The sequence below is a fragment of the Vicia villosa genome, unplaced genomic scaffold (assembly GCF_029867415.1).
Source record: "Vicia villosa cultivar HV-30 ecotype Madison, WI unplaced genomic scaffold, Vvil1.0 ctg.001098F_1_1, whole genome shotgun sequence".
Classification (NCBI taxonomy): domain Eukaryota; kingdom Viridiplantae; phylum Streptophyta; class Magnoliopsida; order Fabales; family Fabaceae; genus Vicia; species Vicia villosa.
Genome location: NW_026705478.1, coordinates 313,543 through 324,478, shown reverse-complemented (window position 1 = coordinate 324,478; position 10,936 = coordinate 313,543). Strand labels below are relative to the sequence as shown.

The window sequence follows — 10,936 nt, the reverse complement described above, 5'->3', positions numbered from 1 at the left end:
ATTAACTTAAAGAGACTTTTGGCTTTTGGCCAAGAGTCATATTTCAAACCTACAAACGCGTCCAAAAATAGTTTCAAAATCGTTTTCTAAAAAGAGTTAATGATTCCTATTTAACCAACCAAATCGCTTTCGCTTCTTTTGTTTGGTTAAATAATAATCAAGTCATGCTATTGATATGGACGACTTTCGATCTTACCCAATAAACATTTAAACACAAATTGACTTACGTTAAAAGCAAAATATCCCCAGAGTATTTTCACTAGCATGATAATTGGAACACAATCGTGATGACAATCATTACATTCAAACCTTTATAATTTAGCCAGACATGATGAGTGCGAGTCTATAACACATGTAGACTGTGAAAAGAGCGAGAAATTAAAAGGGTGCGAGTCTATAAAATCGTGTAGACTATGGTAAGAGAATTTAGAGTCTATAAAGCATGTAGACTATGGTAAGAGCATTTAGAATCTATAAAACATGTAGACTATGGTAAGAGCAAGAGGATAAATAAAGCAAGTAAATTGAACCTTACTCCGATCGGAGATTTGAATCTGATACAAAGTGAAGGCTGGTATGATGAACTTCAACCAAAGTGCTCCAAGACTCGAGTATAACTCAATCTACACCGTAGTAACTCCCCGATGTGAAGAGATTACTACTTTACAGAAACTGATAGTATATGGCTTAAGTTTGTACTAAGCTTGGATGAAACTAAAAAATGAAAAATGAAAACTATATATAATGGATTCTGGAAGCGCGTAAGGACATGAGTGCCCCTCAACTCCTTCTGAGCGGGAACTACTTTGTGAAGGTCGCGGGCGCGGCAGCCTCACCGCGGGCGTGGTGGTCAGTAACGGACAGGATCGTGTGATTGTGGCAGTTGGCTCCATCATGGAGTGGGCCACATCATCGCGTCCCCTATGGCCGGTGCGGTGCAGAACGCCACAAGTGCAAAATTTCTTGAAAAACCCTATTTTCTTGGCGTTTTGGCTCGTTTCTTCACTAAAGGCTCCGAAAGATCAAGAATCCTGAAAACAAAGGAAACAGAAGCATAATACAAGAAAATGATAATAAAAACTAAGGAAAACATGTGATATTCGAGCCAAAAACATAGTGCGATTCAGTGCGATCAGAAAATAACCCTCATATCCTTGATGAAAGGGAGGTAGAATTAAATGTATGGGGAGGGAGGATCGAAGGAGACCGGCGTGGTTACCTTCTCTGACGATGAGAAAGCCTCCATACAGGGCTTCTCGCCAGTGTGGGCAAGTCTTAACCATCATACAGCGTGATATACCTACTAAGACATATGAGTCCCCTTGCCCTTGCAAGTAGAACACACACACACACACACACACACAAACCTATACTTTTTGACCAATACAACACGAATATTAAATATACAAGCACATAGTTCACATAATCAAACATGTTTTACTAAGGAAGATAATTACTTTATTAATATTAGAATTCAAATTACAGAAAATATGAAAAAATAGGAATTGAAAAATTGAAGCTTTTCCTATCTACTCGCCTACAGGTATAACACCTTCCGCATTCAGTTTGTCTTTTATATATTTTCTTAGAATGAATATTATTAGGGAGTTACATAAGAACGATTATTTGGTAGAATTTTAAAACCACGATAAGCATATGGCGATGTGGTACCATTGTTATAGGAATGCACGATGTCCATATGGGACGATTGATTATAAACTAGTATACCAAGGCTTGTTTAATTGCCTTTGAGGGTGAAAAGAACTCTTTAGTGAAGATCCAACATGTATATTTCCTCTAAGAGCGGTAAGAATCCTTCATTGAAATTCCAACATGAATTTTAACTCTGAGGGTGGCAAAGACTCTTCAATGAAGACCCATCATGTATATTGCCTCTAAGGGCGACAAAGACTCTTCATTAAAGTTACAACATGAATTTTGCCTCCAAGGGTGGCAAAAACTCTTTAGTGGAGATCCTCATGTTTATTCGTGTATATATTTTTTTCCTCCAACTTTCATAATATATCAGTTCTGAACCGTCTTACATGTAAAACCCATAAGAGGAAATTTAATGTGATTGCCCCTAATTCGTATGAACTTTTAATGGTGATTGAAAATCAGACTTAATTGCCTAAATTTTGGGCCATAATATTCTCAATAAACCATAAATACATTTACCATCATATCTTAATAAGATATTACCATGTGTTAGCCTTAGGCCGACATAACCAACCTAACCCATTAACTATTTCAACTCGACTTTATTCTTTTGGATAAGTCATTATTTAGGACGAGCCCTCCTTTGAGTTTAGAGTTGAACCCGACATACTTTAGTTAACTCGATTGAGGAAATCGAATATGTACTTGTTATTTAATAATTTCAATGAATTTTATAAAAGTTATCTTAATATTGAGGAATAAAGTATCTTAGATTTACCATTTCGAGGAACAAGTGACTCGCTGAAACTCACTAGTGACGGACTGCGGTGACGGCAGCAAAACAATTGAGGAACACTGTCCAGAAGCAATTCGTCAGATTCTCATTCGGTCATTCTAGGGTTCTTCTTCTGCTACATTGGTCCTTTGTGCAGGAAGGAATCATCGATGGAAAACACTAACTCGGAGCAAACTGTGCAAGATGGCAAACTCTTCAGACACCTCAATTCTCTTATCGTCTCTCACCTCCGTCACAGCAATCTCACTCAGGTTACTGCAATTTCTTCATTCACTCCACAAAAAATTATCTATTTTTTGACTCAAAATGTCGTTTTTTTCCACTTCAGGCTGCTACTGCTGTTGCTTCTGCAACTATGACACCATTGAATGTAGAAGCCCCATCCAACAAGCTTCTTCAATTGCTTGCTAAGGTTCTTACTCCTTTCTTTTGTGTAATATATAAACTCTCCCTTTAATGCGAGCATGAAGAAGCATTTTGTTCTAAAGAAATAACAGGGTCTTGCAGCGGAAAAGGATGATGTGTCAAGAGGGACTTCATCTTCTCCCTTTCAAGATTTGGGTGCTTCATTGCCCTTGCCTCGTCCCGGTGCAACAGCAGTTGATTTCAGGCAAGAATAACACTCATTCTCTATTATTATTCATTAAAGCAAATATTTGATCTAATGAAAGTAGGACTACATATTTCATATTTGAGCCCATTTTTAGATTAACAAATACTTCCAAAATGATCATATTCATTATCGTATCGAACATGATTTGTTATCTTTTATTTTGGTTTCGTGTTACTTGGAATACTGCTTTTAAGTTCCTTCATTTTAATATAGAAAATAGGATAGGGGAAACATTTGAATCCTTGAAAATTGTGTTTTGGTGTAATAGTTCTTCGGCAGATTTAAAAGGTTCGTCAAAGAGTTTCCCGAAGCATGAGACACGCCACCTTTCAGAACACAAGGTATGCGATATGCTTTAATAACATACACTTATCCTGCATTATAGTTTCAAAATATCATGCAAACCCTACTAAGAAGCAGTTAATTTTTGTTATTCGATTTTTGAACTAATTGGCTTAATTTCTAGAATGTTGCCAGATGTGCTAAGTTTAGTCCTGATGGAAGGTTTGTTGCCACCGGAAGTGCAGATACATCAATTAAGCTATTTGAGGTGCTGATTTATTATTTAGACTAAATGTATTGTTATTTCTTGATACAATTTTCAAACTTATGCTTCAATTTATTTGGCAGGTTTCAAAGATTAAGCAGACGTTGCTCCCAGATGCAAAGGATGCTCCTGTGCGGTCTGTTTTGAAAACATATTATGACCATACACAAGTATATTTTCACTTTTCTAAGTTCTATTGAATTTATTATGCGAAATTGTTTTTTTATGCGTAGTTCGATGTTCCTGTACGATCAAAACTAATAATTGTCCTCTTCACTTATTGTTGACGATGACTTGGCTTCATGATAGCATTTTAATTTCTAGTGTGCCAAATAATTATTTTGTTTGAGTTTGAATATCAACGCGCTAGCTTCTATTTGTCTGTGTTGTTGTGGAGTTTTTTTTCCATGTGTTTATTACACTTGCTCTTATATTTATGAGTTTTGGCAGATTTTTGTTTTGACATAATTCATTATGCTTTTACTTAGTGAAATGTAACGCTAATGAAATGATTCTTAGAATCTGTCTTCATGCTTGTCAATTTTTTCTTATATGTAACAAAACTGCAGCCAATAAATGATCTGGATTTTCATCCGCAAGGTACTATCCTGGTTTCTGGAGCCAAAGATCAGACAATAAGGTATGACCTCTTGCAGTAATCTAACTTATTTAATTTTGGTTCTGTAATATGCATCTCATCTGCATTCTTTTTTCTCGTTTCGGTCCTTTATATTTTGAAAGTGCTATTAGAATTTGTCAATTTAACACACCGGTCTAATATCCTTTAGGTTTTTTGATGTTTCAAAAGCCAATGCTAAGAGATCATACAGGGTTATCCAGGTAGTGCTGTTCTACATTTATATACTAGCAACAAACGAGCAACAATAAGAATTAAGCATAAGCAGTCATTTATGTTGAGTTTTGTCTTGCAGGATACACACAATGTTCGCTCTGTATCTTTTCACCCCTCAGGGGACTTTCTGTTGGCAGGTATTTATTTTTATCATACCTATCTGCTTAATAATATGCTAATATTGTCTTTTTCTTTACTATAATGGATTCATTCTCCATCTATGTGTCTTGTGTTTCTTAATAGTATGCAATTTTGCAATCATAAACATCATGCTCAACTATAGTCGTTGTCGTGCTATATTCATTGTCTCGTGTTGTCCCACCATCTGTATGATACCAAGCTTAGGAAGTCATGTTTTCCAGTGATATACATCTGGTTGATGTCAATACACCAATACCTATAGGTTTGTTTATATTTTAGTGAATCCACTCTTATTTCTGAGTTTAGGCAATAACTCAGCAATTTGAATTATTTCCTCTTTATAGGCATTACGATATTGAGTGCCATTGGTTGACTTATTGATAATAGGAATGTAAAAGGAGAAAACCCTTCTTTATTTCTAGATTACCTTCCAATCAGCATCTTTGCTTTCTTCGTTGATTTGCTCAATATCAAAGATGATTAATGTTGATTTCCTACAGGGACTGATCACGCGATTCCCCATTTGTATGATATAAATACCTTTCAGTGTTATCTGTCAGCAAATGTTCCAGATAATAGCCCTAATGGAGCCATAAACCAGGCATGTCAATTCTCTCTTGTTCACGCACTGTTAACTATTTTACTTTCATAACAGTGATCCATATGTTTCCTTGTCTGATTTGTAGGTTAGATATTCTGGTACAGGTTCCATGTATGTTACAGCATCTAAAGATGGTGCTATTCGACTGTGGGATGGCATCACTGCCAACTGTGTGCGCTCAATAACTGCAGCACATGCAACGGCAGAAGCTACCAGTGCAATTTTCACAAGAGATCAAAGGTAAAATACATTTTGAAGCAAATATTTGGTAAATTGGCTAACATGAACACTAATACAGTTAAAAACCATGAGAATGATAGTGCCACTATACAAATTATTAGACACGGTTTGGGTGAGCCAGGCTGGTGGGTTGGGTTATCTAATTTCCAAAAATAAATGTAGCAAAATAAAAAAAATAAATTATACACAAAATATTGTAATCTATAATAAGAATAATCATATGCTCACAGTTGTAGAAGTCTATTAATTCTATGTTGATTAAGTCTCTATTTCCATATGTGAAATCAAACCCAATTAAAACCAACTAAACCAGGAAACAATGTTTTTATATTCTTGGATGAACTCACCATACTTCAGCATGTACAATTCCACTCCCTCTCCCAAAGAAATACGAGTGATCAATTCATCTCCTGCAAATAAAAATTAGATTTTGCAAATGATTGTGGAGTTCTTTTTGGCCCGTTTTCTAAATAAGAGGTGTAGATGAAGGTTGTTTGTGGAGTTGAAGGGAGACAAAGTCATTGTGTGGCTGATGGAGTTAGGGTAGATGGTTCTGTTTGTGGAAGCTCTTAGCTGGAATTGTGGCTATGACGGTGGGGTCATTCACATACTAGACCAGAACAGGAGGTAGTGATTGCTGTTAAGAGTCCGAAAACCTTTTTTTAGGGAAAGAGTCCTTGGATTAAAAGTATGGTTTCAGATTGTTTTGTTATATTGTTTATGGAAATATTTCCCGAAGAAAAGTGGGTTAACCCAACACAAACCATAACTAACCTGCATCAACTGACGGATTAAGTAAGCTTGGTCAGAATAACATAATAAAGAGGGAGCTTCATATTTTTTGCCAACACACATTATTGTGGTGACCTGGTTTGTCATGCAGGTCAGAACCCACTTTGACTGCTCTACTTTGAAGTGGTTGCTTTCTTTGGAGTTCCAAAACAGAATTAACAATCTGCAATGACCATGTTTACTAATTACCATAATATACATTAGGATCTTGTGTGTTACTTTTATTTGATCGATGTTGTTGGATTTTTTATTACAGTTGTTAATTGCTTTTTTATGTGAAGGCCAATGTTAATTGACCAACTTTTTACACTTTGAACTTTCTGGATAAGCTTAGATTGTTGTATCAATATAACTGTTAGTTCTTCTTAGGTTTGTCCTCTCCTGTGGGAAGGACTCCACCATAAAGCTTTGGGAGGTTGGCACTGGAAGATTAGTCAAACAATATCTCGGTGCCACGCATACACAACTAAGATTCCAGGTACATCGATAGGCTTTATTTACTATTTAGTATGCTTTTGTTTTGGTCTATTCATTTAGTGGTAAGTCAATCTTTTGGTTTTAGTGATGCAAATGCATAGAATCAAAGTTTGCACCGAGAGAGATGTTTATGCTTGTCAATTTTGTTAGTTAATTTGACCTAACATCAGTAGTTTTCTCGATTTACTTCTTACAATCACAAGCAATTATTGTTTTTTAATCATTGGAAGCAAAAAGCTTATTGATTACTCTCATAACTGTCATACCCACGCATTATGCATAAGTTATCGTTTCGGCTACAATTTGAAAGTAGTTATCACTTATCACATTTTTTAGAGAACTTCAATCCCCTATCCTCTATTCAAGTAGCATTTTCATCCATGTTCTTATCTTATAGTTTCCATTCTGCACGCTCTCTTTGCAGGCTATTTTTAACGCGGCAGAAGAATTTATTCTATCCATAGATGAACTCAACAACGAGGTTTGTTTTGTTGTCTAATATGTGATGTTCGCTTTATAAAATGAATTTTATATGAGGAATCTGGTGAATATTTGCAGGTCACTATCTGGGATGCAATGACAACGGAAATAGTAGCAAAATGGCCTTCTAATCATGTTGGTGCACCGCGCTGGCTCGAACATTCCCCAGTAGAGTCTGCTTTTATTTCATGTGGAACTGATAGATCAATTCGGTTCTGGAAGGAGGTTTAATTTATGTAATCCTAAATTAAAGAGATAAATGACTATAGTTTAATTAAGGAAAACTCACCTAATTCATGGTTATATCTTTACCCTGCAAAATCAGTAAATGCATTTGCTGCATAAAATTGGAGGATTTTGTGAATCTGTGCTGGTGTGCTGTGATTAGTTTATAAAGTACTTAGTTATTTTTTTCAGTCCCTGTTTAGACCAACTTAGCTTAATTTGGATATGATTACATTAATGTAAAATGTTGACATGCCTGTTTTGTACCTTACCCCCACTCTCAAACCATATTTGAGTAAATGGCCAAATTAAATTAGTTCTTAAAAATAGCTTGTTCATTGAATAATTAAAGCTTTGCTTGAAGTCCTTGCATGTATTTGTATTTTACCAGTCAAATTTTGTGTCATGTTATCATTAAAAAAATTTATAACTGAAGAATTGACCCCATGTATAAGAGGGATATTTGTACATGGATTATTTGGGTGCATCTGAAGGAAAGCAGGTCATATGTGACCATAAGGAAGATAATGAATAGGCAATAAGAATGAAATAATCAAGAAGATGAGAGATGGAGGAATAGTAAGCTTGCAAAGTTCTGGGATCATGATTACAATTAAGTCAGTAGAAAGGTGCAGATGAAAATAATGAGAGGAGATACATTTAATATGGAGCTTAGTGAGATGAAATTTAGGACTTATCTAACAATATTTATTCTTTCAAAATTACTGTTTAACTGTTTCTATTTTTATTTAAGAGAGGAAAAATAGATATCATGCAGACTGAACAATAACTACCGCATAATTCAAGAACAGAGGTGTGAATGGCGATGTGATTTAAGCGAGGTAGTTTCAATTCATAGTTTCACAAATGCGAGGCATGAAAGAGGGAAACTCTGTTTAACAGTGATTTTAGTAAACAATCACTTAATTTTAAATTTATTGTTCGAAGGATCAAACTAGTAAATCTTAGGGCATATTGTGTGAGTTCTATGAGAAAAAGTGTGCATTAAAATTGTTGTGAGTTTAGTGTCAATTGCGTCGAAAAAAGTGTTAAGAGAAATGCAAGTAAAAGTTAAAAGAAGCAGCAATTCGACTGGGTTGAATTGATGGTTTGAACAGAAAGAAGTAAACAAACTTGAAAAGAGTTAAAATACTTTATTTGCATAAGTAAAAATTGATGGGCATTTCATATATTTCCTTCAGAAACTCGTTTCTCGCTTATGTATGAAGTACTTTGAGTGTGTTGAAGTTTACAATGATTTTTTCATACTCAATTCTAATACTAGAATTCCTATTTATAGTATTTGTAAAATTAATTGTCTTTAACGTTTAACTATCTTGCATTTGACACGTCATACTTGCATGTTTCGCTTGTCTATGATTAATCTTCATGTGTCTCTTGTAACACCCTTCTAAACCCCGCGATAATTAATAGAATAATCAGAGTAAAAACTTAAACACAAGGGTGCCACAATTATTTAAAACAAATAAATCAACTATAGTCTGAAGTCATGCCTTAATAGGAACTTCACCAAAATAACATTATTATGTTTATCACAACGGAATAATAAAACATCTTTCAAAACGGTTCCAACGGAACATAATCCAAACAACCAAATAGAGTATAACAAAATTAAACTCTAAGTCTAGCGTTCCCAGTGTCACAAGATCAGAGCATGACCGACACGACCCAAAATAACGGATAAACTCTACGAGCCATCCTCACCGAGCACTAATGTCGTTACTCCTCAATCTGAAAAATGTCAACAAGTAAAGGTGAGTCTCATTCACAATTAATCAATGTTATGCATTCATAAGCAACAAAACATCATAATATATCATTCACCCAATTTGTCATATATTCAGATTTCAATCATCATTCATCAATCACAGCAAATACACACCAAACATAACACTGAAATCATTTTACATGTTATAACAACAATGCATATGACCAACTGACACTATGCATGTGGTACCAATAAACCGTGGAAATAACCCACCTGACCGATCTAAACCTCATCGAGATACGGCCTAACCGACACAAATTCCACACAATCGGAATTATGTCCACCATTGATCCAAATCATCACCGGGATCCATCACCGAATGCATATGAATGAATGCACACATATAACATACTTAAAACATCACTGATCCGATGCATCGCATCGTCTCACCATTTTCATCACCGATCAAGTATGTCCATGTTTGCACAATCATTCAATTATTCACACATTCATTACGACAACAACAATCACACTTCATCTAGCATCACACCAAGATATTGTCATATTCACACATTCATATATATGCACAATATTTCATTTCACAAGTAATTAAACCGATTTTTAAATTTAAGTCGGGCCACCGCCCATCTCACTAATTCATCATATAAAATATTTAATTTTCTTTACAACGCCCAAAACGACACTAAGAAAGGATACATGGATCAAAAGATACGCTATTTCAAAGTTCTAATAATTTTCTGCGCTACAGGGTTCGCTTAGCGACCACTAGCGCGCTTATGGGGTAAAAATTCAACAACCCCGCTTCAAGCGACGCATCACAGTAGCTTTCTACGTTGAGACCTCCGCATAGAGGACTGCCTCCGCTTAGCGAGCCCTTTTATTTTTCGGAAATACAAACAACATCCGCTTAGCGAACGTGCGATTTCACAGAATCTCAGGTATGTGACAGACCTGCGATTTCACACATCCTCAACCCAAAATTGATTCCAAACACCAATTACAGACATATAATCCTCAATTACATCGTTATACATCATCATACATCAATACAACACATTATCAACCAACAATTCATACAATTTCATCAATTATCATATTCCTAAACCTAACAATTCCAATCCCAATATACCAAATTGAATAGAATCATATTCTTACTCTATTCTATTGCTCATAATCACATAATAGATATTAACTGGAAGAGTCCCCCCTTACCTTGGTTAAAATCCTTGAAAGCTCTTCCTCTTCTTCTCCTTTCTCTTCTTCTTTCACGTTCTTCTCTTTTCTCCAAAATTGGTTCTAATTTATCTTTTTCCACAATTACTCTATTTTATGAAAAAATAGAATAAACTTTAGTAAAAGGCCTAACCATCACACCCCCTCTTTACTAGCTACAACACAAGCCCAATAACTTCCTTATCCATAATCTTTAAATAATTCCAATAAAATGCCAATTAATTTTCAATAATTAATTTAAATCTTAATTAAATTAAAATGGAAAATATGGGGTGTTACATCTCTGCCGCTTTCAAATAAGATAAAAAAATAGTTACTTGGTATGATTTTTAAATTGCCTCAGTTGAATCTCCTTCGATCCGTCAAACTATTAATCTTTAATCCTTGGGAAATTTCGCTAAGTCCCAGACCAAAACCTCGATAAGTTGAATATTAACATTTCGCCTTGAACTTATCTATGGTCGAAAAGGTATAAACGCTTACTTTTTTGCTTGTGCAAAATTTTTGAGCACTTCCACTTGTCAAGTTG

General features: G+C 35.1%; 1 protein-coding gene across 1 annotated transcript; it reads left to right on the top strand.

Annotated features, from left to right (window-relative positions):
• The first annotated feature begins 2,422 nt into the window (after window positions 1–2,422).
• LOC131633226 (cleavage stimulation factor subunit 50-like) lies at window positions 2,423–7,615 on the top strand. Its single transcript, XM_058903936.1, has 14 exons — window positions 2,423–2,706; window positions 2,784–2,867; window positions 2,953–3,065; window positions 3,337–3,409; window positions 3,535–3,618; window positions 3,699–3,785; window positions 4,185–4,255; window positions 4,404–4,455; window positions 4,548–4,605; window positions 5,110–5,210; window positions 5,296–5,450; window positions 6,612–6,720; window positions 7,144–7,200; window positions 7,278–7,615. The coding sequence occupies exons 1-14, from the start codon at window positions 2,605–2,607 to the stop codon at window positions 7,428–7,430; spliced, it is 1,299 nt and encodes a 432-aa protein (XP_058759919.1). The 5' UTR covers window positions 2,423–2,604; the 3' UTR covers window positions 7,431–7,615.
• Window positions 7,616–10,936: the final 3,321 nt, after the last annotated feature.

What these genes read in the sequence shown, in the direction of transcription:
- LOC131633226 (XM_058903936.1), top strand. Translation starts at nt 2,605, where the DNA reads ATGGAAAACACTAACTCGGAGCAAACTGTGCAAGATGGCAAACTCTTC. An exon ending in ATACACAACTAAGATTCCAG is followed by an intron (nt 6,721 to 7,143) that starts GTACATCGATAG and finishes CTCTCTTTGCAG; the next exon opens with GCTATTTTTAACGCGGCAGA. An exon ending in TAGATGAACTCAACAACGAG is followed by an intron (nt 7,201 to 7,277) that starts GTTTGTTTTGTT and finishes GAATATTTGCAG; the next exon opens with GTCACTATCTGGGATGCAAT.